Source organism: Notechis scutatus, chromosome 2 (assembly GCF_049901735.1).
Source record: "Notechis scutatus isolate UNSWTSFEM ecotype Mainland chromosome 2, rNotScu1.2, whole genome shotgun sequence".
NCBI lineage: Eukaryota > Metazoa > Chordata > Lepidosauria > Squamata > Elapidae > Notechis > Notechis scutatus.
Genome location: NC_142010.1, coordinates 60,880,361 through 60,904,785, shown reverse-complemented (window position 1 = coordinate 60,904,785; position 24,425 = coordinate 60,880,361). Strand labels below are relative to the sequence as shown.

The window sequence follows — 24,425 nt, the reverse complement described above, 5'->3', positions numbered from 1 at the left end:
GGTCATCCTGGAGGAATACATCCATGGCAGGCCGGTGTACTTGGGTGGAGGAGCAGCTGGTCTGGGATGACCAAAGGGCCAGTCCTGTGACTATTGAAGCTTTGGAATGTGGGACCGACTTTCCCACAAATATCAGCAAGCCACCCCGGGCCGGATTTCCCTCCCTCACCTTTGGTCTTACCTTCCAGTTCCAGCTCTACTCAAGATAAGGTTTGCGCTCGGCCGAAGGGTGGGAGCCAGCAGGTGGGCGGGCCATGTGGGTGGTGCAGCCTTGTGTTCCCACACAGCATGGATTAATTGCTTTGGGGGAGACATTTCTCTGTGGTCCACCAAAGTTTTCTCACGGACCACCAGTGGTCCCCGGCCCACCGATTGGTGACCACTGCTTTAGATCTCCCACAGGAATCATCTGAAGTAATATGTAGTTTCCTCATTTTCCCCTTGATTGTTTCTTTTTATCTGGAATTTTACCCAAAGGTGGAACTAAAACCACCAAACTCAAAGAAGTTGGAGCTCATATTTCTGAAGCTGAAAGCATTGAGGTATCTGCCAAGGATTTCATCCATAAGGTATTTTTAGTCTAGTATTTAGAGTGATTGCAAGTGAAGATTGCATTGGAAAAGAGCCTACCTATCTCTAGCTTTACAATCAAATGTTCAGTTAAATATTTTACATTTTATTAGGACAGACATATATTTTTGAAGATGTTAAATACCTTTTTAAAGATTTTTACATCTTTCTTTCCTAACATTATATTCCAGGTATCGTACAATAAATATTTATATTTGTAATGAGCATACCACAAGTAAGTCATCAATCAATGGATGACCGAAAGGTATTATCCTCTTTTATAAATTTGTTATGAGAATTCTTTTAAATGAGTTTGCATCTAGGTTTGTGCAGATCTAATCTGGCAATCTAATTGTTACATCATCAACTTCTCATGTGGGATAATAGATGATAGATAGATAGAATTCTTTATTGGCCAAGTGTGATTGAACACACAAGGAATTTGTCTTGGTGCAAATGCTCTCAGTATACATAAAAGAAAAGATACATTCATTGCATCACCACTGTCTGTCAGACAATAATAGATTGCCACATACATAAAAATTCAAATAAAAGCTGGTAGTGAAAATCAGTACACTTTATAATTATTTTATATATTTGTATAATAAAATCTGCTTTTGGCTTCCATTTCTTAGGAAAAGAAGGACGATGCTTCGCTAATGGAATGATTATGTTTGATAAAGCTGTGTGGTCTCCTAAACACTGCGTTACATGCCTCTGTTCAAAAGGAAAGGTGTTCTGTGACGAAACCTCATGCAATCCTCTGACATGTCACAAATCTACAAAACCTGAAGGGGAATGTTGCCCTGTGTGTCTGGAGAGTGGTACAGTATATTAATTTCTTATATACATTGTTATATGCATATGACACACAGGAAGTCCTTGACTAAAACATTCATTTAGCTACTGTTCGAAGTTAGGGTGATAGCAAAAAAAGTTTAGTCTTTGCACTTACAACCAGTCTTCACATTTACAATCATTACAGCATTCCCATGTTCATCTGATTAACATTTTGGCAGTTGGCAACTGGCATATATTAACCTCCCTGGTTTCCAACAAAGTTAATGGGGAAAGCCAAATTTGCTTAATGACTGTGTGAGTCATTCAGTTAACTGCTGTGGTAATTCAGCTAACAACTTAACAACAAAAAAGATTGTAAAATTGGGTGCAGCCCTGCTTAGCAATGGACATTCCAGCTATAATTATGATAGTAAGTTGAAGGGTACTTGTATATTTCAGGGTATATTAATTTCTTATATATAATTTGAAGATAATATGCACACATGCACATTTCACTTCAATTATAGTCAAAAGCTGCAAGGGAATGAAAAGGAAAATAAATCAGTGACCCTTGAATGCAACTGAAACATTAGTCTGGAAATTGGAATTTGTGAAAATAATATTTAATCATACCAATAATAATATTTTAAAAAATCATTCAGAATAAAATATCCTGAATGGAATATGATTGCTCTGGGTCTCTCTCTCTCTCTCTCTCTCTCTCTCTCTCTCACACACACACACACACACACACACACTCACACACACACACAAAGATACAGTACATGTATGTGTAATGTTCATAGTCACCACTTAAGAACAGTTTAGTGGCATTTGCTGCACAGTGGTAATGATAGCATCCTTATTCTTCTGTCCCAAATCACCTTCTAAGTTCACATCTGATAGCCATTAAATAAAAGCCACAAAGATGGACATACATTTACATAATTACATTGGAAAACTGTAATATTGTAATATCTTACAATTCTGGAACAATAAGACATCCATTATGGAATTGCTAGGACTACCCACCAAAAGGACAATAAATGGCAAATGTGATATTTCTTGCTCTTAGAGTATTACATTACTCAGAATATAACTGGAAAGGCATATTTTGGTATCACCTAAACCAGGTGTGTCCAACCTGCAGCCTCTGGACCATATGCAGACACCACTTACTTACAGCTAGTAATGTGGCTCCAAAAGATCGTAAAGTTTTAACATTATGATGTAATTTATATACATTAACAGTATTATATATTTTATATATGGTTCAAGACAATTCCTCTTCAATGCAGCTCAGGCAACCCAAAAAGTTGAACTGTCATGATCTAAATATTTCAGAAAATATTATTTCTTAATCACAATGTTCTTTGCTTACTTTCTACTATTGTTATAATGCAATGCATGTTTTATATTGAGATCAGAATCAAACTGAATGACTCAAAAATCTATCGGAAGATTGCAAGTTGATTGAATTGCAAACAAAACTATTTCTGTCAGGGGAAGTAATGGAGCCTTGTGATGAACTCTGAATTCCGTTGTTTTTTACCAGGACACACAGATAAGTGGAACTGTTGTCCAATGTAACAGCTACTCAGAGGCATGATGTGTGTCTGTGTGTAGAGAATAAGGAAGATGATATTGACATTAACATTATCTGGACAAAAGGGGCTAAAATATGTTTAATTCCTGAGAAACGACATAACATGTTGAGTGATGCAGACAGATCCCTGCTTGATTAACTGTAGTAGATTATATGTAGTATAATAAGAGTACAGCACAGTCAAACTGGCATTATTCTATTATTGTAGCCCATCTTAATAAGGATAGTTTAGCTTTCTTGCAGAATTGATTGCCTGGTCTGGTCAACTTAGTGGAGTGACTGGGGAGGAAACAGAGGGAAGGAGCGGCTTTGATCACACAGTTATGCTTGCCATCTTAATATTTTAACTTCATCTATCGATGTTTCCTCAATTATTCTTGCATTATTAAGAATAATTTTATGGCACATCAATATACCAAATCAAGTCACATGTGAGAGACAAAAAATCCTGAAAAGCTCATATGACAAAAGCAAGCAATCACATGCCCTTGGATCTGAGACAATAAAACTTCAGCACGAGACAAGAGAAAAGAAAGTAGAACTGCCTTTCCTGCCAATCCCACAGCAAATATTTCATCTTGGCATTTTGAAAATTTACAAGGCACACAGTCTAATCCAAAACTTAATTAGGGCTCAAAATTAACAGTTCAACAAATTAATCTTAACAACATTGTACTACCGGTAGTATCTTTGTATTAACAAAGACATGATAACAATTTTGGTAAAATTATGAAAGATAATAATGCACATGTTTATTTTGCTCAATGTACATACATGCAGGCTATTCTCTCACATGAACTTTAACATCTATAGCAAATAATTTTATAAAAAATGTATCAGCCACGCAGCTACTGTGAGTAGCCTTTTTGTTCAGCCAGGTGTTTTTTCAGCTGCTTTCCTCTGAATATTTTATTACCCCATTAGCCGATCCATCAAACCAAGAGAAGCAGGGACATAACCAATTGATTTTTTTTAAAAAGCAGCCCAATGACAAAACACTCAGAATAGTCAGAACATTTGAAACAACACAGTTTGAAAGTTTTATTTCATGTCTTTTGTGTCAACTTTTAAATAGAAGTCATAAAAAATACATATCCAAGAGTAATCTTAGTAGTTTTTAAGTCAGAACACTTTAAAATCATTATGTTTTGCACAACTTGATTGTATCTTAATACGTAACACATGTTCAGAAAAATAAAAAACTTGGAATTTTTATGAGAATTTATACTAATATCCAATTTATAAATTTTCTTTGCATGAAGTATTTATGAACAAGATAAATCATTAGAGAAACTAATGCTAATAAGACTAAAAAATTAGGACTTTAATATTTAACTAAATATCTCGTTCACATATTTATTCCCTCCTCTTTCCCTCTTTTCTCTCTCTCTCTCTGTATAAATAAATATAAGTACATCTAATAAAATAAGTTTATTGGATACTCATAAAACCACAGAAAATAACAAATTAGTCCAATTAAACTTCTAATATTTCTGATTTTGTATACAATATTGTTTGCATGCAATAATGATTTTGCATATACTTTCAGCAACATTAACTATAGGTATAGTTTCAGATACATCTTTATTGACACTTACTATAAAAATGGCATTACGATTCTGTGTTATATTAGCATTAACTCTTTTTTCTCCCTTATATTCAGCATTAACTACAATTTCTCAAAGTGACACAGCTGAAGTTTCTGGAGATTCTCCTGTGCCAACTAATCCGAGTGAACCAGCCTTGCATTATATGCAGACACAAGATCCAATGCAAAAGAAGGAAGGAACACTTGAAAAGAATATTCATATAAAAAAAACAGGAAAGATGAAAAAAAAGAGAGAAAAAAGCCACAAGCCAAGAAGAAAACATGCACATATCAATGATCAAAGGGAAGAAGAAGTGGAAACCAGATCAGAGGAAGAAAAACGAAGAGTTTATGAAGAAGAAGAGCTAAGAATTGGGAAAGAAATTAAAAAACAAGAGCAAGAGCAAAAACAAGACAAGGACCAAGAGCAAGAGCAAGAAGAAAATGAACAAGAGAAGGAAGAAAGTGAAGAGGAGGAAGACGTATTGCGTGGAGATGTGTTCAGAATGCCCCCTCGCTTCCCAATTCCTGAGCCTTCCACTGAAATTCCTCCTTTGCCAACTGGATGCTCTGTCTTAGAAAATACAGTAAGCTGTATTAATGCCAAACTCACACATATACCCATAATCAGAGATGAAGAGCTTACAAGCATAGAGCTTGATGGTGAGGATTTTTAAAAAAATACATTGAAAGTATTTTAAAAGTATTCTTCATCCAAATGAAACCCAGAACTCTGTTTAATGGCATTGTTATAATTTTGACAATATAAACACAGTAAGTTGCTTTTTATTTATACTGATCCTGATGCACTCCTTTTACCGTTACTTCACTCACGGCAGAAGCACATTATTTTAAAATAGGCCATCCTCTGAAGAGAGTTGAAAAAAACCTCTCTTTTGTATTGTATGTAGCAGGTTACTGCAAAAACAAGCACTGGGGAAAATCTTGAAAAAGCAATATCCTACTCATTCATCAGTTTCCCAATGTTGCATTTAAACAGTCATATTTTCTGTAGCTGCAATTTCCTGTTATGAAAATTGGGAAAAGAAGGAAGGGAGATCATTTTTATTTCCTGTTTGCTGTTTAATGAAGAGACCATATAAATCCTTACTAAAAAAAAAACACCCAGCATTATTTAATTATTACTGTCTTCCCCTGTGTTTGATTACTTGTACTGTAAATTTTTTAAAAATGGTCAACAATTAGAGAGAACGTTCTTAACTTTTTTCTTCCTTTCCCTAGGGAATGACATCACTGAAATTCCAGATGGAGCTTTCAATGGGATACCTAATTTGGAGAGAATTGATCTTCGTAAAAATAAAATCACATCATCTGGCATTGGTCCACAGGCATTTAAAGTAAGAAGAATCTATATAATCACACACAACCAACATGTACACAAAGGTTATACTCAATGTTGGATGAAAAGTTAAATAATTTTATTTCTTGCAACACTGGCATCATTTTACTTTCCTCTTTTTATTTTCAATATTTCAAGAGTTTTAAATAATAGACTGTTTACAATATGACTCATATTTTATAAGCATTACTGCATTGAAATAATATAAGGGATCTTAATTTGCAACATTTCTTTTTGGTGCCCTCAAGTCAATGTTGACTCTTGGTGACTGTATGGATAGGTCCCTGCAGTTTTCTTGGCAAGATTTAGAAGTGGTTTGTCACTGTCCCTTTCCCAGAACTAAGAGAGAGTGACTGGTCCAAGTCACCCAGCTGGCTTTAGGCCTAAAGTAGAACTAAGTCTCCCGGTTTCTAGCCTGATGTCTTAACAACTACAGCAAAATGTCTCCAATTTACAACATTACAATTTTAAAAAAGTAAAAATATCAAAATGTCCTTCCTTGTGCTTTAAATCGTGCAGTATTATTATTCTGCCTTTGCTTATTATGGATTGCATAGTCTTTCATCCATGCCTTTTTTCTGTAAAAGTTTCAGTCATAAAATTATATATAATTTTTCTGATTCTTGTAATCCTTAAGGATTACTTCAGATTACACATTTTTTGTTTTGGCTATCATAAATTCCAAGAGGATTACATCTAGAGCAGGGGTGTCAAACTCAATTTCATTGAGGGCCGCATCGGGGCTGTGATTGACCTCGGGGGGCTGGGTGGAGGTAGCCAGTTTGATGCCACTCACTGGGTGTGGCTGACTGGGTGACTGTGGTCAGCTCTGCTGGCATGTTTTCTCATCGTTCTGAGTAGAACGGGCCAAAGCCATGCTGGCCTAATGTTTTCTCTTTGCACTGGGTAGAATGGGCCAAAGCCATGTGGACCAGCCCCTTACGTTTTCCAGGATGGCTCTACAGCAGGGGTGTCCAACCTTGGCAACTTTAAGACTTGTGGACTTCAACTCCCAGAGGAACTCTGGGAGTTGAAGTCCACAAGTCTTAAAGTTGCCAAGGTTGGACACCCCTGCTCTACAGGCTGGACAACCCTCATCTACAGAGAAAATTTGTGCCTGCTCTAATCTGATCTAATCTAATCTGGCTATAAGAAATGGCTGGGAGTGTGCTGCACTGGAAATTATTTCCAGTAATCTTTCAACAAAACTAGTGTGGGTACAGCAGGGAGTTATAACTAAATCCTAATACCGGGAGCACCCCAGTTACTAAACTTCCTAATTTATTTCCAAGTACTTAGTCAAGATGAATCAGCATTCAGATGCCACACAATGCAGTATTTATTAAGATTTAAATCATTCTACTAGGAGAGTGTTTTTTTCATGCCTTTAAAGCTATCATAAAGTTTTTGGAAATGGCAATAATGTCAAAATCAGATCATCTTAGGCTTGAAGATGATGCTGGAGCATGAAGATGGAAACATTATTTGAAAAGCTGAGCTCTTTGGAGATATCATGTCCAGAAGCCCAAGCCAGGAGAACAGATGGATACTTAAGTTTGAAATCAAACTGAGATGGAATGTGATCTGTAAATTGATTCAAAATTGTGCTTCAGAAAGGGAGAATTGTGACAAACATTTACATGATCAGGAATGAACAATAATATTTGTTCAAGAAATATGTAAATCTGAAATTATCAGGACACGAAAGTTAAATGGAATATGTCTCTATTCAAGAGACTAAAACAAACTAATGTGAATCTTACTGATGTTTTAATTTAAGATTGAGAGTATCTTGGATGTTACAACACAGGATGTTACAACACAGGCAACGACCCAGGAGATTACAGCACAACACCCAGGATGTCACAACAATAGAACTCAGAAGGTCATCACACAGCCCATTACCCAGGTCAATACAACCCAGGAGATTACAGCACAAGACCCAGGAGGTCAAAACAATAGAACTCAGGTCATCACACAGCCCATTACCCAGGTCGTTACAACACAGGAGGCTGATAGACACATAGCCAATACCTCAGCCACACATGTTCTTACGAAAAAGCAGCCAATCTGCAAACATCAACTCCATCAACCAATCAAGAAATGACAACACAGCCAACCTCCCCACCAGTATTTATAGAGAGATAGCAGCTCCGATCATGCTTTGCTTGCACAAGCATGAAGCCGAAAGCACCAGCCTGAAGATGGCGAGTGGGACCTCGTCAAAACGTTGTCAAGATACTCTCAATCTTACACGGGAAAAGACCCGAACACGCCAAGACGTGCATACTGGTACCTGTGAAAATCTATGAAAAAATATATATACATATATATATTTTCTTAAGTTTTCGCGGGTATTTATATGTATGGTATTCAGCTTTGTTCGACAGCTGTTCCATAGGTTTGTTCATCTTCTAGGTCTCCATTATGTCTCACTGTGTTTTTGTGGATCAAGCACAGCAGTAGGCTAGCCCTAGATTTAAAACTGAAACGGCTGTGAAAGTCTGACTCACAGACGAACACAATATACAAGCCTGATGATGGCAGATGAGATTCTGCCGAAACGTTGCTACAACTTTAAAAGCACAACTATAATGACGTGGGAAAATACCCGAACAAAGCTGAATACCATACATGTAAGTACAAAACTTAGAATATATATATATATATATATATATATATATATATTATATATATAATATATATATATATATATATATATATATATATATATATATATATATATTTGTTTTCTTTCTAACACAATACAGAAGCCTGATGATGGCAGATGAGATTCTGCTGAAACGTGCTACAACTTTAAAGAACTACAATGCGTGGAAAATATATATATATATATATATATATATATATATATATATATATATATATATATATATATATATATATATATATATATATATATATATATATATATATATATTGTTAATCAAACTTTATGATAAATTTCTTTGGGAATATAATTATTAAACTGGAGGCCTATCCATATGAACAGAATTAATTGCCTGCTGCAGCAAGAAACAAAGGACAGCAGCCCTAACATCTGCAGAAGCTGAATATTTGTGCTGTGAAAAAAAGCATGCAGGGAATATATGTGGCCATACAAACTATTGCTACATACAAACAAACAACCCCAACCATGTTATTTGAGGTCAACATGGGAGGTATGACAATTGCAGGCAAAGTACTCCAAACCCCAAAAGAAATACATAGATATTGAACTATAAAGGACATGCAAGGAAAGAGGTAGGCACAAAGGAAGTATCGCCCAACTGATGCAATGATGGCAGCTGTACTTACCAATCAGTTGCTCAGAGCCTACTTCCTAAGGCTGGGAGAAGCCCTGGGAGTCAGTACATGAAACCAGTACAACCCACTATAGTACAGAATGCCATGCACAGAACTGATGCAGAGGGAAACGTTTGATACATCATACTTCTGTGCCAGACTGTTACTTTCATGTGAAGAAGAGAGGGCAGATCTCTCCTACTTTTTATCACTATTCTGTCCCTATTATATTCATAAAAGTTCAAAGCTGGAATAAGCCAAAGCCCTTTGGATCTGTTCATGGTAATTACACCAATATTGTTTCCAATGACCCCGGACAGTTCTTCTTTGTTGTTTTGATAGAGGTAAGAGATAGAGACGGTAATACAGATAAAGTGAATTGTCATATGCTGTTCATATCTCTCCCTGCTATTGTCTGCCTTTTGTCTGTTTTTTGTCAAATACTTTTCTTAATGTTTGATGATGTTTAATAAATAAATATCAGGCTATGGCTTTTGGTAGCTGAACTGAGTACTGAGTGTACTTGCTCTGGTTTGGATATAGGAGTGATTGGGAGTGTCCTGGGTCCAAACTAAACTGGAAATTATTCACAATAATTTTCCAGTGACAGACAGTTTGTAGCAGTGGTTAAGGCAGCAGGCTAGAAACCAGAGATCAGTGAGTTCTAGAGTTGCCTAAGTCAGCTAGGTGACTTTGGCCTATTTACTTTCAGCTCTAGGCAGAAGGAAAAGGCACACAATTTAAAAATGGATAGTGATTCAAGTATTTCCCTAGCTGTTGAGTTTATTCCTTTCAAACATGAGAATGCACTTACCACACAATATTTGAATTTCCTCCCAAATTTCCCATATTCTGTCTTTTAATAAATTTGTTTTGATGTGATAATTTTCCATGTTAATGTTTCATGATACTAATACCCTACTTTCATTTTTTTATTTCACACGTTTTAAAATCACTACCTCAAATTTCCAGGATTGTATACATTATTCAATTTAAGTTATTTAAATCAATGAAAATTATTATGTTGCTATGTTATATTTTAGCTTGTATTGGCAAAAGTTCTTTGGCCATTAAATCTATTGTCTCCAAAGAGCTACAGCACTACCACACACCGCACATGTTATTTGGACCATTAATTTAACTAGGGTAGATGAAGAAAGCAGAGGCTTACAAAATGAGTATTTTCTTTTAATTCAGAACTTGAAGAATCTGCAGCGTTTATATATGGATGGAAATACACTAGTTAGTATTCCACATGGTTTGCCATCATCTTTGGAAGAACTTAAAATAAATGAAAATGAAATCCATGTAATTAATGAAGACAGCTTTCAAGGTATTTTAAAATGTTACCTGACATCATTATCATTATGCAAATTGAGATCTTTAATTTTTCTGGGAAGCAGCTTACTTTTTTTCACTTAGATTCCATCAGTAAGAATTACTTACTTTCATTCCTACAACACAAAGTTATGTGTTGGCTTCATCAAAAATTATAAGATGCTGCAAACGGTGAATCACAGGATGAATCAGACCTTCCATATTATGATAAACATCATGAAAGTCATTGTTAGGAGGCATTTTTTTCTATCAATGAATACCTTGGAGCAGCAGGGAGCATTGTGGAATATGGGAATTGCACTTAAGTTTTATAGCACAGTGCTATACACTTGGGCTCAAAGTGGGATTTCCCAAGGTAGCTACCTCTGGCAACTACGGTACATACTTACAAGAGAGACTTTGGTGCTCTTTGGTTGTTTGGTTGCAGACATTTCCTTTATCTAACTAGGTAATATATCCGTGCTAACAACATGTGGTTTGTTTCCAGTTTCTACATCATAGCTTGAGCTGCAATGTTGGTGGCCATGTTGATTTCTCTTGATCAGAGTATTTTCTGTTTGACAGTTTATCTGGAGTTTTTGTTTTATTCTTAGCTTTTTAAATTCTTTCTTGAATGGTGTGTGGATGTGATTTATCTCTATGTGTGTACCAAATAAACATCAGGAGAGATTAATCCTAGACAAACAATTAAACAGAAAACTAATCAGGGAACTACCAGGGAGAAAGCTACATCCCCATCAACACCATAAGGCAAACTATATGAAAAGGGAACAAACCCACATTCACTCTCATTGATGATGTTACTTGGTAATTAAACCTCTGCAAGCAAACAGCCAAGCTCAGAGAACATCATGGACTCCACAGTTCAATGCTGAGCTGCATATATTTTCTTCTATTGGATACTTAAAACATCCAGCTATATTCATCTATTGATAGCTATTGTTGTCCCCCAGATATCATTGATAGAGGCCTAATTCAGTCATTTACTGGATGACTTATGGGCTCCTCCTCCCCTAGATCCTCAGAGTTCTGATAATTTTAGTGATGTCTATTGCCATGTCTTATTAATAGCTCCTGTGAGTGATGGTAATGGAATGTGTGGATGATCTTGGGGAATAAGGGAAGACATGTTGTCTAGGAAACAACCAGACAAGAGACACAAGAGCCCCCAGAAGGAACTTAATGGTTCAAGCACTTAAAAAGTGGCAGCAAAAAGTTTATAGGAAAAAGGTGTTGAAACTTAATAAATAGTAAACAATATAATCTAGAACCAAATTCAATCCTACAATGGGTGTTAATAATATAATGCTAGTAACTACTGATATCTGCAGCTCTGACCCAACGTTCAAAGAACTTATAAAACAGAATTACTGTGAGATATTTCATGGAGAAAATGTATTTACCTATTTGTCTGTCTAACTATCTAGTTATCTCTACCTGTACCTATCATCTATCAAATAGACAGGGGGGAATGCATATTTAGATCCAAAATAAGTTTTCTTCAATTAAATCTGAGTTCCTACCATATAAGATCTTATTAAATTCACCAATACTGATCAGAATATAACTGACAATTAACTACTGAACTTAGCCTTTTATAGAAAACTAGGAACTGTCATTTGACAGTTTTCATTCCTACTGCATTCCTTTTATGCCCATCAGCCCACCCAGGAAACCCAGATAGGGTTCTACTTTATTGTAGGGCTACATTAGAAGAATCTGCAAGTCTAATGCAGATTCTTCTAATGTAGCTTTACAATAAAGTAGAATTAATTATGTAGCTATGTTTTCTGTCTGACCGACTTCGGAAGGTTGGAAGGCTGAGTCCACCTTGAGCTGTTCAGAATCGAACTTTCAGCAGTCAACAGCTTGCAGTACTGCATTCTAACCATTGCACCACCATGACTCTTACAATGTCAAGCCCTCATCCAACCATCTCCTAAATGGGATCTGTACTTATTTCTCAAATCATTCAGTGGGATATGTATGTATGTAACCTGGATAGTTGTGATAGAAATGTGTTTGTGTGTACATGTATCATGATTATTTATTAGCCTAAAATTCTACTCTTAGCTGAGGATAATAGATAATACATTAATGCTTTATTTAATGTTATTTTTAACTGGTTTTTTTTTAAATTCTAAAGGTTTAAAAAAGTTGCTAATACTGGAATTAGAGAGCAACAAACTTAGTGAAGCAAATGTCAGCCCTTTAGCTTTTCAGCCTTTGAAGAGCTTGTCATATTTGCGGCTTGGGCGAAATCAGTTTAGAACTATTCCACAAGGTCTGCCCCATTCTATTGAGGTAAGATAATTTTTGAAATTATTAATTTCCTTTATTTTGTAAAATTTAAATATTTGTTCAGGAGATAGTTATACATTAGTAATAATCAATTAAGTTCTTAGACCACTTGGCACGTTAAGTGTAGAACACATTCTACACTTCATAATAGCTAAAGGAAATACAGTTATTGTGTTTCTTCTTTCAGTTACAACTTACATCTCTTATGCAACTTTGTATAAAAATAGCACAGCAGCTCTATGAAATCAGTTTCAAATCATAAATAATAGTTTTCAAAGAGCTATTTTAAGTTTTGAATATACCAAACCATATGATTCCGTGTGTTTCTTTTTTCTACCATTTGTTTAAGTAGGAACTATATCTTGATAACAACCAGATAGAAGAAATTTCAGAAATATGCTTTAATCATACCAAAAACCTAAACATCATTGTTCTAAGACACAATAAACTAGAGGAAAGCAGAATAGCTCCATTGGCATGGATCAATCACGAGTAAGTACAAATTACCAGCATTATTTTTCTAATGTAAAAATAAAGAACATTAAAATAAGTTGAACTGCATAGAAGGTAAGTTTTCTGCAACTGTATTGGGGTTCATAATTATTTGTAAGCTGTTTGTTTTCCTCGTGTGGTACAGTATGAAAAGAGGGCAATAAAACTTTCTCAGTTTGATGTAAGTTTTGGAACAGACAAACAGAAAAAGATGCATTTGTTTCTGTTTCTTGCATGGTCTCGGTATAGAATGAAAATTATCTTCAGTGCCTGCTCTGATATATATTGATATACACAATAAGTAGTAGAAGAAGGTCCAGACTATTTTTCACTGAGTTTTAAAATATAAATGTCAGCAGCAAATTCTCTCATTCTTTTCCCTTTGTCATGAACTAACAAGATATGAGAGGTAAATGGTCTTGATCAGACATTTTCAAATAATACTGTAAAAGAACTTTTTCCCCCTGACGAAATGAAAGAAAGGAATGCCTCTATGCATAACAGGACTTTAAGGAAGGGCCTGATTTTTGTTTCATATGTAGTAAGTTTTGGAGAAGGATGAAACTGACCCTTACATGAATGAAATTCTGGAGAACTCAGAAATGTTTCATTCCTTCTCTAGAAAATACCTGGTAGTGATCTAGCAATTTCCTAGAAGTTAGTACATACAGATAGCCCTCAATTTATAACCACTTGTTTATGACCAATGTATTGCCCCTGTGGTCCTGGGATTGCAATTTGGGCACTTGGAAACTGGCAAGTATTTGCAACAGTGTAGCATCTTGCAGTCACATGTTCATGACTTGCTTTACAACGACATCAACTTATGGAAATTGGATGGAAATTCCTGGCCCATTGTGGTCATAATTTGAAGACTCCCTGTATCATGAACTACAGTATTATTAATTTGCAGGATTAGCTACCAGAAAGTTGTCAAATGACTTCTGGGATTATCAGATCAGTGTGATCCAGAGGAGAGTGGAACTTTCATAGGACTTATAGAATATTGCCTGGAAAAATAGATTTTGCACTTCCCTACTAAATTTTCTGAAAGTCTCTGTAATCGCCCTTGGTCATTGTAGAACTCAGAATATTTATCTCTTCTTTGCCCTAGAATTAGCAGAAACAGTTGGGTCAGAAACAGTTTCCAGGAAGAATACACAGAAACACTATGAGAAGAAGGGGAAAAAAAGTTTAAAGGACATCATGCATGAAATGGACTTATTGATAAGCTGAAAAAGAAGCCGAGAATTGTATAGAAAATTAAAGTAGGGGCAAATGACTAAGAAAGAGTAGAAATTGGAAATTTTAATTAGTGGGGATGGTGTCAGAAAAGCTAATGAGACTAGTGAGGAATGCAAAATGTAAGAAAAATCAGGGCTTGAACTCTGTCCATTGTAAAAGAAAAGGCTTTAGTTTATTACACAAAAGTAGATCTGTAAGTAACTAAGTACCTAAAAAGCTGTTACTGCAAGAGAACAAACTTATTCTCCACCAATACTGAAGACAGGAAAGAAAGAACAAGTTGATATTAAAAGAAAGAAGATTCCGGCTTCATATAATGAGGAATTTCCTGATAGCAAGAACTGTTAATCACTAGAATAGTGTACCTGGAACAGCGATGAATTCATCTTATTGTTCTTCACATGCTCTTCCAGAGATGGTTTGATGCAGTTCTTCCCTTCTTAGAATAACAGAGTTGGAAGGGACTTTGGAGGTCAACTAGTCCAACCCCCTGCTGGAGCAGGAGAGTCTATTCCAAATATTAGCCTCTACCTAGGATGGAACTCACAGCCTCCTGATTGTGAGGTGAGAGCTCCACCTTCCCAAACCTTTTTGTTCAGTATTCAAACCACTTATCAGAAAATTGTTTCACCCAATGTAGGCAAAATACTTAAGCCAATTTAAATGTTCCTGTTATGTTGTTAATGGGTTTGTGTACCATTACCCAAAGAAAAACAGCTTTTACCCAATTTGTGGTGATTTACCCAAGTTTGGGAAGAACCATTTGATGGATTGAAACACTGTATGACAACCCATAAGATCCCTCCCAATTCACACATTCTAGAGGCAGTCAATACAACATAGGATCTTGGCAGAATAATTTGTGTATCTATTATAAAAAAAACATAATATTTGAAAAAAGTAGAATTAAAACACTATTCAAAACTTATTTTGTTGAACTTTGCCAACTAAACATATGTTCAATTCAATGAAAACAAAAGTAAGTATTTGAAGCACTTTCCTCCTAAATGTCAAAAAAAGAAAGAAAAAAACCTCACCATTATTCTTTAGTTTAAAAACTGAATCAATATAGTCAAGTTACATTGTATTACTTTAGCAGAGTTTTCAAGAAATAACTGGAGAAGGAAAATTAAGAAGGCAACTGGGGCTATAAATACTACCATGATTATTTCCCCCCTTATGTAGTTTTGAATCTGCCAGTCCCAGAAACTGGAAATTATGATGAGAAAAGAGTAGGTGGTGCAAAAAAAAAATTCTCTTTAGAGAGTTGAGATGTTTATTAAAAACAAATGGCTAGCTGGCATTTCTTTTTGCAGTCCTACCTCTATATTAAGTAATGCAGAATCTGTTGCAGAACTGCAAATTTCCAGATTTTTGAGGCATGAAATAATTAACCAATCACCATCTTTAGGTAGAGTCCCTGTTGTTCTGACAGCTTCATCAATGTAAGTAGTTCTTTTAGGTTAGTAAGCTGCATGCTGATTTTCTTTCTGGAAGGTGAAAAATGCAACAAAATGCAAATAACCACTAAGACTTCATTCTTGACTATATGTTGTGGGGAATTTCTAGAACTAAACTCTCCTAAATGTGCTACCAATTTATTTCCAGAGGAAACACATTGGGTCACTAGACTCTTTGTCTGTGAAGAGTACATAAAGGCTTTTCATTAGGGCACAATTTTTTGCCTGGTAATCAGCTATTATCCTTTCCTTGGATAAACTAAAAGGCAGGGGAAGGTTCAAACATACTCCTACTTTCTACATAAATCTTAATCTGAAAGTTCATTGGTCATTATCCAGGGCCTACTGCCTAGATGGCTATAGCTGTCCTAAAGTTCTACTGACTTCTTTTTTCCATAAGATTTCATTCATAACTGTCTAACAGCCTTCAACAAGGCTGGGTGAGAGAGTGGTACACAAACATCTGCTGTAAGCATTTGCACTATCCATCAGTGTCAGCCAAACAACATTAAAAACATTATTGAGGCCACAGATTTTACTAACAAAATTTGTTTAACAAAACAGAGACGAATCAATCAACCCTGGTTCTTGAATGATAATGAATCATTTTGCTTTTTTTTTTTTTTTTTGGCTTAATAGAATTGAAACTTCCCATTTGGTTTACTATCATGTACGATCTAGGCTACAATGGCTTTTGCAACAAAACACGGAGTCAAAATTTTCTATTTGCTATTATACATTAACCAGACGTTAATCCTGCAGAGTAATTATAGCTTGTTTGCTTTTTCCTTTTGTTAAAAAAATCTATTCTTTCCTTCAATGTATGTGAATTTATTAGAGACATGGATAAAAACAAAACAGAAATAACAAAAAAATAATAATCAAACTGTATCTCCTCATTCAGGTAACACACTACGATTCCAGTCAGTAAATCAAGAAAACCTATCTGCCCATCACATTATGAAAAAAAAACTACCAAATTATACCCTAGAGCAACACGAACTTAGCTACACAGTTGGAATAGATGAGATTGAGTGCTTCAATATTCCTACCTTTTGCTTTAGAATGTCTGTTACCTTGCTCTTTTTGACTTTTGTGCATTTTTGTCTTTATGCAGGAACTTGGAGTCTATTGATCTTTCTTACAATAAGTTGTATCAGGTTCCTTCCTATTTGCCAAAGTCATTAGTACATCTTGTACTTATAGGGAACCAAATTGACAGAATTCCAGGATTTGTATTTGGACATATGAAACCAGGGCTGGAATATCTCTATCTTTCGTTTAACAAACTTGATGATAATGGAATAGATCTTGTGTCATTCTATGGAGCATACCACTCTCTCAGAGAAATGTTTTTAGATCATAACCAGCTGAAATCTGTGCCACTTGGTATTGCAGAACTGAAAACATTAAATTTTCTAAGACTCAACAACAACAAAATCAGGTAATATAATGGTGTGTGGTAGATGGAGAGAAGAGTATAGCAGTGATATAGCAGTGATCCTGAATTTTTCCGCCTTAGAAGGGAGAGGGGATGGTTCCGCACAAGCGGTGCACACAGCTCTACTTATGTGAGCAGTGCAAGCATGTGCTTCCACAAATAGAGCTCCATGTGCGCTCTTGGCCACTGCTTGCACGCCCAGTTCCAAAAAGGCCGTGGCCTAATAGTGGCCCCGGGTTGAAAGAAAGATGACTATACAGTAGGTATTCAAGTAAGTTCTTTTTAATAGGACAAAAGTTGAGTGGCCAGTTAGAAAGTATTGATAATTTTAATGGGAAAATATTGTTACCGAAATAACCAGAAAAGTATGCCAGATTTGTTTAAAAGTGTTTGATTTATCTTCTTCCAGGAAAAAAAATTGCTGGCAATCATATTCCTGGGATGGAATTTGATTTCCAGCAAAGACAGATTAATCATTTGAACATATAATTTTTTTAAAAAAATGTCCAAAGACATTGAGAATACTTCAAAACTATTTTTAAAGAAAGGAGTTAGAAGGCCAAACATAACCAAATTTGAATAAACACTGCAAGACACAATTTATATGGAACTTCGTAGCAATTAGGAGTCAAGTTCAAATCAAGGTAGTTTTTAGTTGGGGTGTGAAACTCGCATCATCATGCGATGTATCACGACTTTTCCCCCTTTGCTAAAGTGGGCGTGGGAATGGCCAGGCAGAATGCATCCAGCCCGCAGGCCGCGAGTTTGACAGCCCTGTAGTAGAAGATTGTGTCCTGCAATTTATATTCAGATTTCAGTATGTTTGGCCTTTTAACTGCTTTCTTTAAGCAAACATTAAAAGCAAGAGCTGAGTGTGCTTTGATGAGTATTTTTCAGCTAAATCTCGACCCATTAAAGAGGTAACACCAATCAATTTATTTCACTACAGCTAATGGGCAACATAACAATAGCAAAAATATATAGTAGGTTCCCAAATATACTGTATTCTGGTATCCTCCAAGCATGCTGCTTAACTAGATGGGTCTTGTTTTAGCCTAGCTAGAAAGATTCATTTTTGCATTTCATTATGAACAATATATTTACATAGCAGATTCTTCAATCTAATTTTTCCGTAGCCATCTAAAACTTAACTAACATTTAATTATTTATACATTTAATCAGTGAGAATGTACTGCTATGAGACTAAGCACTTTTGCAATCAGGTTTAGGAAGCTACCTGATATGGTGAGGGAACACTTCCTTGCTGACCAGGTATGAGACTACCGTATTTGCCGGCGTATAAGACGACTGGGCGTATAAGACGACCCCCCAACATTTCCACTCAAAATATAGAGTTTGTTATATACTCGCTGTATAAGACTACCCCCTCTTCCACACACCTTCCACTTTTGCACTTTTTTTTTTTTTTGACGCACTTTTCTGCTTTGGACAATTTTGAAATGAGCTAATCCAATTTTGAACCAAGAATATGCAAATAGCTATGGAGTTTAGAAATGAGTTTTAAAAATATTTTTCATTGCTTACCATTAAGTGTAAAATATGTTGTAAATAAAATGAGAACACAGGAAACGTTCTCTTCTCAATACAGCTGATCTCCCTCTCTCTCTCTCTCTCTCTCTCTCTCTCTCTCTCTCTCTCTCTCTCTCTCTCTCTCTCTCTCTCTCTCTCCACACACACACACACACACACACACACCAAAACCGGACACTGAAAAGGCTGCCAAGGAACAGTATATTCAATGCCTTCTCTTTAATCAAGAAACAAGGAATTCCTTAGAATCTTTTTTTTTCCCAAGTGGCCCTCTTTAAAAAAAAAATGGAGGTAACACTTTCATTCAAAAAGTCTTCCAGTATCTGGAGTCGCTCAGACATATTGAAGTGAGGCAGGAGAGTAAGTGAAATTTGAAATGATCCAGCTACCGTTTTCTTCCCCTCCCGCCCGAAGGCCATTATCTCCACGTCAAAACGAACGAGGGGAGGCAAAGAAGCCAAACACGCTAAAAGGATCTCTTTATTTTCCTACACAAGGTCACACCTACTTTTCCGCATTCAAAGGACAACCTCTCCTCACCACCACCACACACACACACACACCCCAATACCCGCAAACAATGTTCTGGGCATTAATCACCATTGCTACATTAACCTGGTAAATTTATACCCTGCCTCCCCAGTGTTGCTTTGACGGCAGGATTTCACACAGCGGGCGCTCGCTCGCTCTCTTCTCCGCTCTCCCACCGTTCGCACATGTTGGAAGCACCGTAAAACCTGATAACCCACCCGGGGCTCCCCATCCTTAACCTACAGCCGCCCGCATGCAAAACCTGCATGCAAAAAGAAAAAAAGAAAAAGAAAAGTACGCCGCACGTGAGGATCTTGAATCCTCTCCTCCCCACACCGCTAAGGAAGGAAGAGGGGAAAGGTTGCGCAGCGCGTGGCGAGTGACACCCGCACACACACACACACACACACACACACCGCTCCCCCAGCCTCCTCCCGGCTGCAACTCAAGCTCGAAGTGGGAGTCGGAGTCCTCCCGGCGTATAAGACGACCCCCCACTTGGAGGCATGTTTTTCAGGGCAAAAAGTCGTCTTATACGCCGGCAAATACGGTAAATGACCAATTTGTCATTTTTGGACTGCTGTGTAAGGAACATGTCAATTAGCCAGAGTAAGGCACACTTTTCAGCTAGTTTTTTCAACCGTCCATCAAAGTTTCTAGCTTAAAAATTATCTGGAAGATAATTGATGAGATCTATTAACAAAATATAACTATTACCCTTGTTTCACTAATCCTGGTATGGTTTTACAGAGCTGTCCATCCAGAGCGAATTTGTAGATCCAGGTTAAATATTGAGGAGGAAAATGATGACAGTGATGAGGAAGAAGACTATGAAGATTCACAGTTAGAACATCTTCATCTTGAGCACAATTTTATTAATACCAGGAACCTTTCACCATATACTTTTTCATGTGTACGATCATATTGCAGTGTGATTCTGAAACCTCAGAATGTTAAATAAAATATTTTGTAGTACAAAGCTATTTTTATATGTAAATAATACAGTTACGCTATTTGTTCTTCATCTGCAATTAATATGTCATAAAAAGCATCTGAATATTACTGTTGCTTAATAATAGTAATATTAATGGCAATCAAGTATGGAGTATGAGTATGAAAGTATGTGGTATGAATGTCTCCAAGAAAGTGTTAACATGCTACAGATAAAATGCTATATTCTAATATACATATAATATAAATGTTTTAAGGAAGAACAATAAAGCTGGAATTTATTGAATTTCCAATTTTAGAGTTGGTTTAATCAAGACCGTTTTCAATACAATGAATTATAATATTTCACATCTTTTGAAATATGCAATTACACCATTATCCAAATACATCATATCCAAAATATGTCAAAATTAAGATGCCATGGCAGTAAAAAATAAAAGTTCTGTAATATGAAGACTGTTCATCATAACTACATTTTAAAAATACTGGCTTATTTTTTTGTACCATTGCAAAATGCATTCATCCTAGCTATGCAATATCCTAGAGATCATCCAAGAATTCTTAGGGAAAAAAAACTGTATTTCAGATATTGCAATATGCTCTGATACTTGAGAAAACTAGTAAGGACCGTTTGGAATCCCAAAGCTACATATATCCTCAACTTGCTATATGATTAGGTGGATGTACCAAAGGCTACTTTCTCTCGTAACTCTACATTTAAGTGAACTTGTAAATACCTTTTATAGGCAGAGTAAAGTAATGTGAGGCTTCCTTATATAACATCAATATGGTATTTATAGGCAAACCTGGGAAGAATATCTAAGCATTTGGGAACAATTACAAGTCTCCTGAAGGCTTTCCTAGCAATAAATTCAACAAAGAAGGCTATGAAGAAATCACATATTTAGATTTTCTGGTGGGAAAGATATGAAATTAGGTAAAAAGACAACATTAGTTCTGAAAGATGTCAAGGCTCCAAAAACAAAGAAGGAAGTTAATTTTCTCATCGAGGAGATAAAACAAACAATATTGGTTATTGGTTATATTATGTATATTATATTACATATTAAATTTATTTTATCTATCTTACTGTAAACTGCCTAGAGTCACATATGTGAAATGCATGGCTATATAAGTCAAATAAATAAATAGTGAAGTTGACATCAGAATGTCACTTGACAGAAGCTTTGTCCAAGGGCTTATCCTAAGAGGGCCAGAGTACGAAAAGGCTTCCATCAATAAATTATGCTTGTGACATAGAACTCAGTATAGACTCATGGGGATGGAAATGATGCAGTGGTATATTTAGCCAAGAAACTATTCTTAGAAGAAGCTAACTACAGCACCATTGAAAAGAAAGAGATGGTCTTGATGCTTAAAGTATAATTATGAGACTGAGAGTTTAAAATCATAATGGATAACCAACCCATTGCCTAGATACAGTGGACGAAAAAAAGTAATCCTTCAATGACAATTATATGTCTTTGCAAACCTACATATTCACCGTACAACAGAGAGCAAGGATAGAAATCATTCTTTATCTCATCAGGGATATGATATAGAAATGTTTAGTGAACTGATCTGGCAGGAATTTAAAGAAAGGATCTCATCTTTTAAAAGCAGGAAAGGATGTGGAACTTCCCAGATTGAGCAGGCATTTCTCCTTCCCTTCTGGAATCCAGAAAGGGAAAGGGGGATAAAAGAGCCCTACCTTCTCCTTAATTAGAGGGATGGCCTCTTAAATGGACCAGAAATCCAGCATATGTGTGGGTACAGCAGAGGGGGAGTTGAACCAGGAAGACTACAGAGAGGCAGGGAAAAGTTTTCTGTTCAAAGGCAAGTAACTCAGCAGCAGTCCGGAATGATAAAAGCCTTGGCGCTCTAAAACCCACTGAGAGACAGAGCCAAAAGTTCAAGGGAAAGAGCCCAACTAACGTCTGCAAAGAAGTGACTGGAGCAAAGCCGTTCTGTGCAGCAGTCCAAGCCTTACAAACCAGCTCCAGGAAGAGAAGATTGTGAATGCTGGGGAGGAGAGAAAAGCCTCATATGCAAATCAACAGCGAAAGCATGAAAGGGATTTTCAAGTGTAAATGGTTAGAGTTTGGCTACAAGAGATGAAGATTCCCCACTCAAAGAGTTAGGAGATACTCTTTATAGAAAAATGTAGAGCTAAAGAACATAGAGATTAGAATACAGACATGGAGTATTTGGAGTAAGCTTATAGTAATGGGAAGGTGCTAGATTAAGATAGGTTGTAAGAAATTAAGTAGGAAATAGGTTTAAACATAGAATTTATCTGAGACTGCCTGAGAGAGATTCTCATGTACTAAATATTGGACAACAATGTTGGACCACCTTCCCTAACATTATGGGAAGGTGGCAATAGAGGAAATGTTTTCTCATTGGGAAGCTATGCAACTCAATTATTTTCATTCCCTTATTTACAAGAGTGACATAATTTTTTTCAACAGTTAAAAGAAGCTTTATATTCTAAAACAGATGCTAGCAATGCTAGTGACATTCTATGGAAAGCTTCAACTTTTCCAAAAACCACTAACAACTATTTATTAAAGCAGTATGCCATAATAAGTCAAAGCATTCCATCTGAAATTACATAAATTTTCCCTGCACTTGTTAAAAAACTAAAAATTATAGTTCAGACAAGTGATGGGGAATATTCCTAAGCATAAGTTTATCTGCAAAATGTAGTCAGTATATTCATAGAACTGTAGTACACTTATATGGGCTGTATACTTTTCATTACTATACAAATCAAGTTGAAATTTTGATGGCTTTTTAGAAGTATTAAACATTGTGGGCTTCTTGGAAGCAACTGACTTGTTGCTGCCATAAATTAGCTACTGAATTAGATGAATATTTGTTTTTGTTTTTAATGTTTAATCCACAGGAAGCTTTTCTTTAAATGTTTTGTATTAAGAGTCAGTATATCAAAGACCAGTGTGCTATCCTGATCTACAGTTTAATTACCCATGTTTTTTTGTGTCTGTTATTGGCATATACAGATCATATCTTGTTATTCATGGAAAAGGATTCTGCATATCCTCAGTTCATTTTTGTGTGTGTGGTTTGGAAGATTTTTGGAGTGTTCTGCATAGTACATATACACAAAATGAGACATAGGTTTTTGCACATGTGTAAAGAACATTAGTTTGAGTTCTCATTATTTGCAAACATATTATTGAAGTTGTTAGCCTGGACCTAAAACCTTCTGAACAAGAGAAACAAAATACATTACAAATAGTGAAAGATTAAAAAAAACAGAACTGAAATTAATACCATAACTATGCAACATAACAATGTCCCATTGAATAAAAGAAACTAGGCTGAACTAAAGCCAAAGCAAATGCTAAGAGACTATGGCATGTATTAAAGCTTTTGGCCTCTTTCTATTGGCTTTCAAATTATAATAAATTTACAAACAATTGAAAAAAATGTTTTGTAGAGTGTTTACACAGAAGCATGCCTTAATAAATGGAATGCTAATATAATTTGAGGGTTTAAAGAAAAGGAAGGAAAATACTAAAGAGTTTCTTACCTATAATTACAAAAGCTATTGCTAGTTTTGTACAAAGACAAGTTGGCTTAATGCTATTGATGAAGGCAGGGCTGAGCACTGGCTCTTCAGGTTCCTTATTTGCTTGAAGGCAGCTTTGACATATAGATTGTTTACATTACAGATCCCTCAAAAAGCAGTTCTTTTCATAAAAAAATCAGTTTGATAAATCAAGACACGTGTATTTAATAGGTCTTCCCAAATTTTCTAAAGCATATATTTTAATCTAGTATTGATGTTCTGACATTAGAAAAATTACATTTATCTTAAATTGCATATCTTTAGAATCAAGATTCTTGTAGTTGTCCCAAAGATAAGCTGGTTGATACTT

General features: G+C 35.8%; 2 protein-coding genes across 3 annotated transcripts in view; one reads left to right on the top strand and one right to left on the bottom strand.

Moving 5' to 3' along the window:
* The window catches only part of ECM2 (extracellular matrix protein 2), a 31,490-nt gene extending 10,684 nt beyond the window's left edge, over positions 1 to 20,806 (top strand). Inside the window, exons 3-10 of the mRNA XM_026680534.2 lie at positions 1,206 to 1,394; positions 4,620 to 5,207; positions 5,787 to 5,902; positions 10,408 to 10,543; positions 12,695 to 12,852; positions 13,202 to 13,341; positions 17,164 to 17,490; positions 20,320 to 20,806. Of these exons, the coding sequence (XP_026536319.2) occupies positions 1,206 to 1,394; positions 4,620 to 5,207; positions 5,787 to 5,902; positions 10,408 to 10,543; positions 12,695 to 12,852; positions 13,202 to 13,341; positions 17,164 to 17,490; positions 20,320 to 20,530 (1,865 nt within the window). The 3' untranslated portion in view covers positions 20,531 to 20,806. The remainder of the gene's footprint in view (positions 1 to 1,205; positions 1,395 to 4,619; positions 5,208 to 5,786; positions 5,903 to 10,407; positions 10,544 to 12,694; positions 12,853 to 13,201; positions 13,342 to 17,163; positions 17,491 to 20,319) is intronic.
* The window catches only part of CENPP (centromere protein P), a 155,048-nt gene that overhangs the window by 37,583 nt on the left and 93,040 nt on the right, over positions 1 to 24,425 (bottom strand). The window lies entirely within an intron of this gene.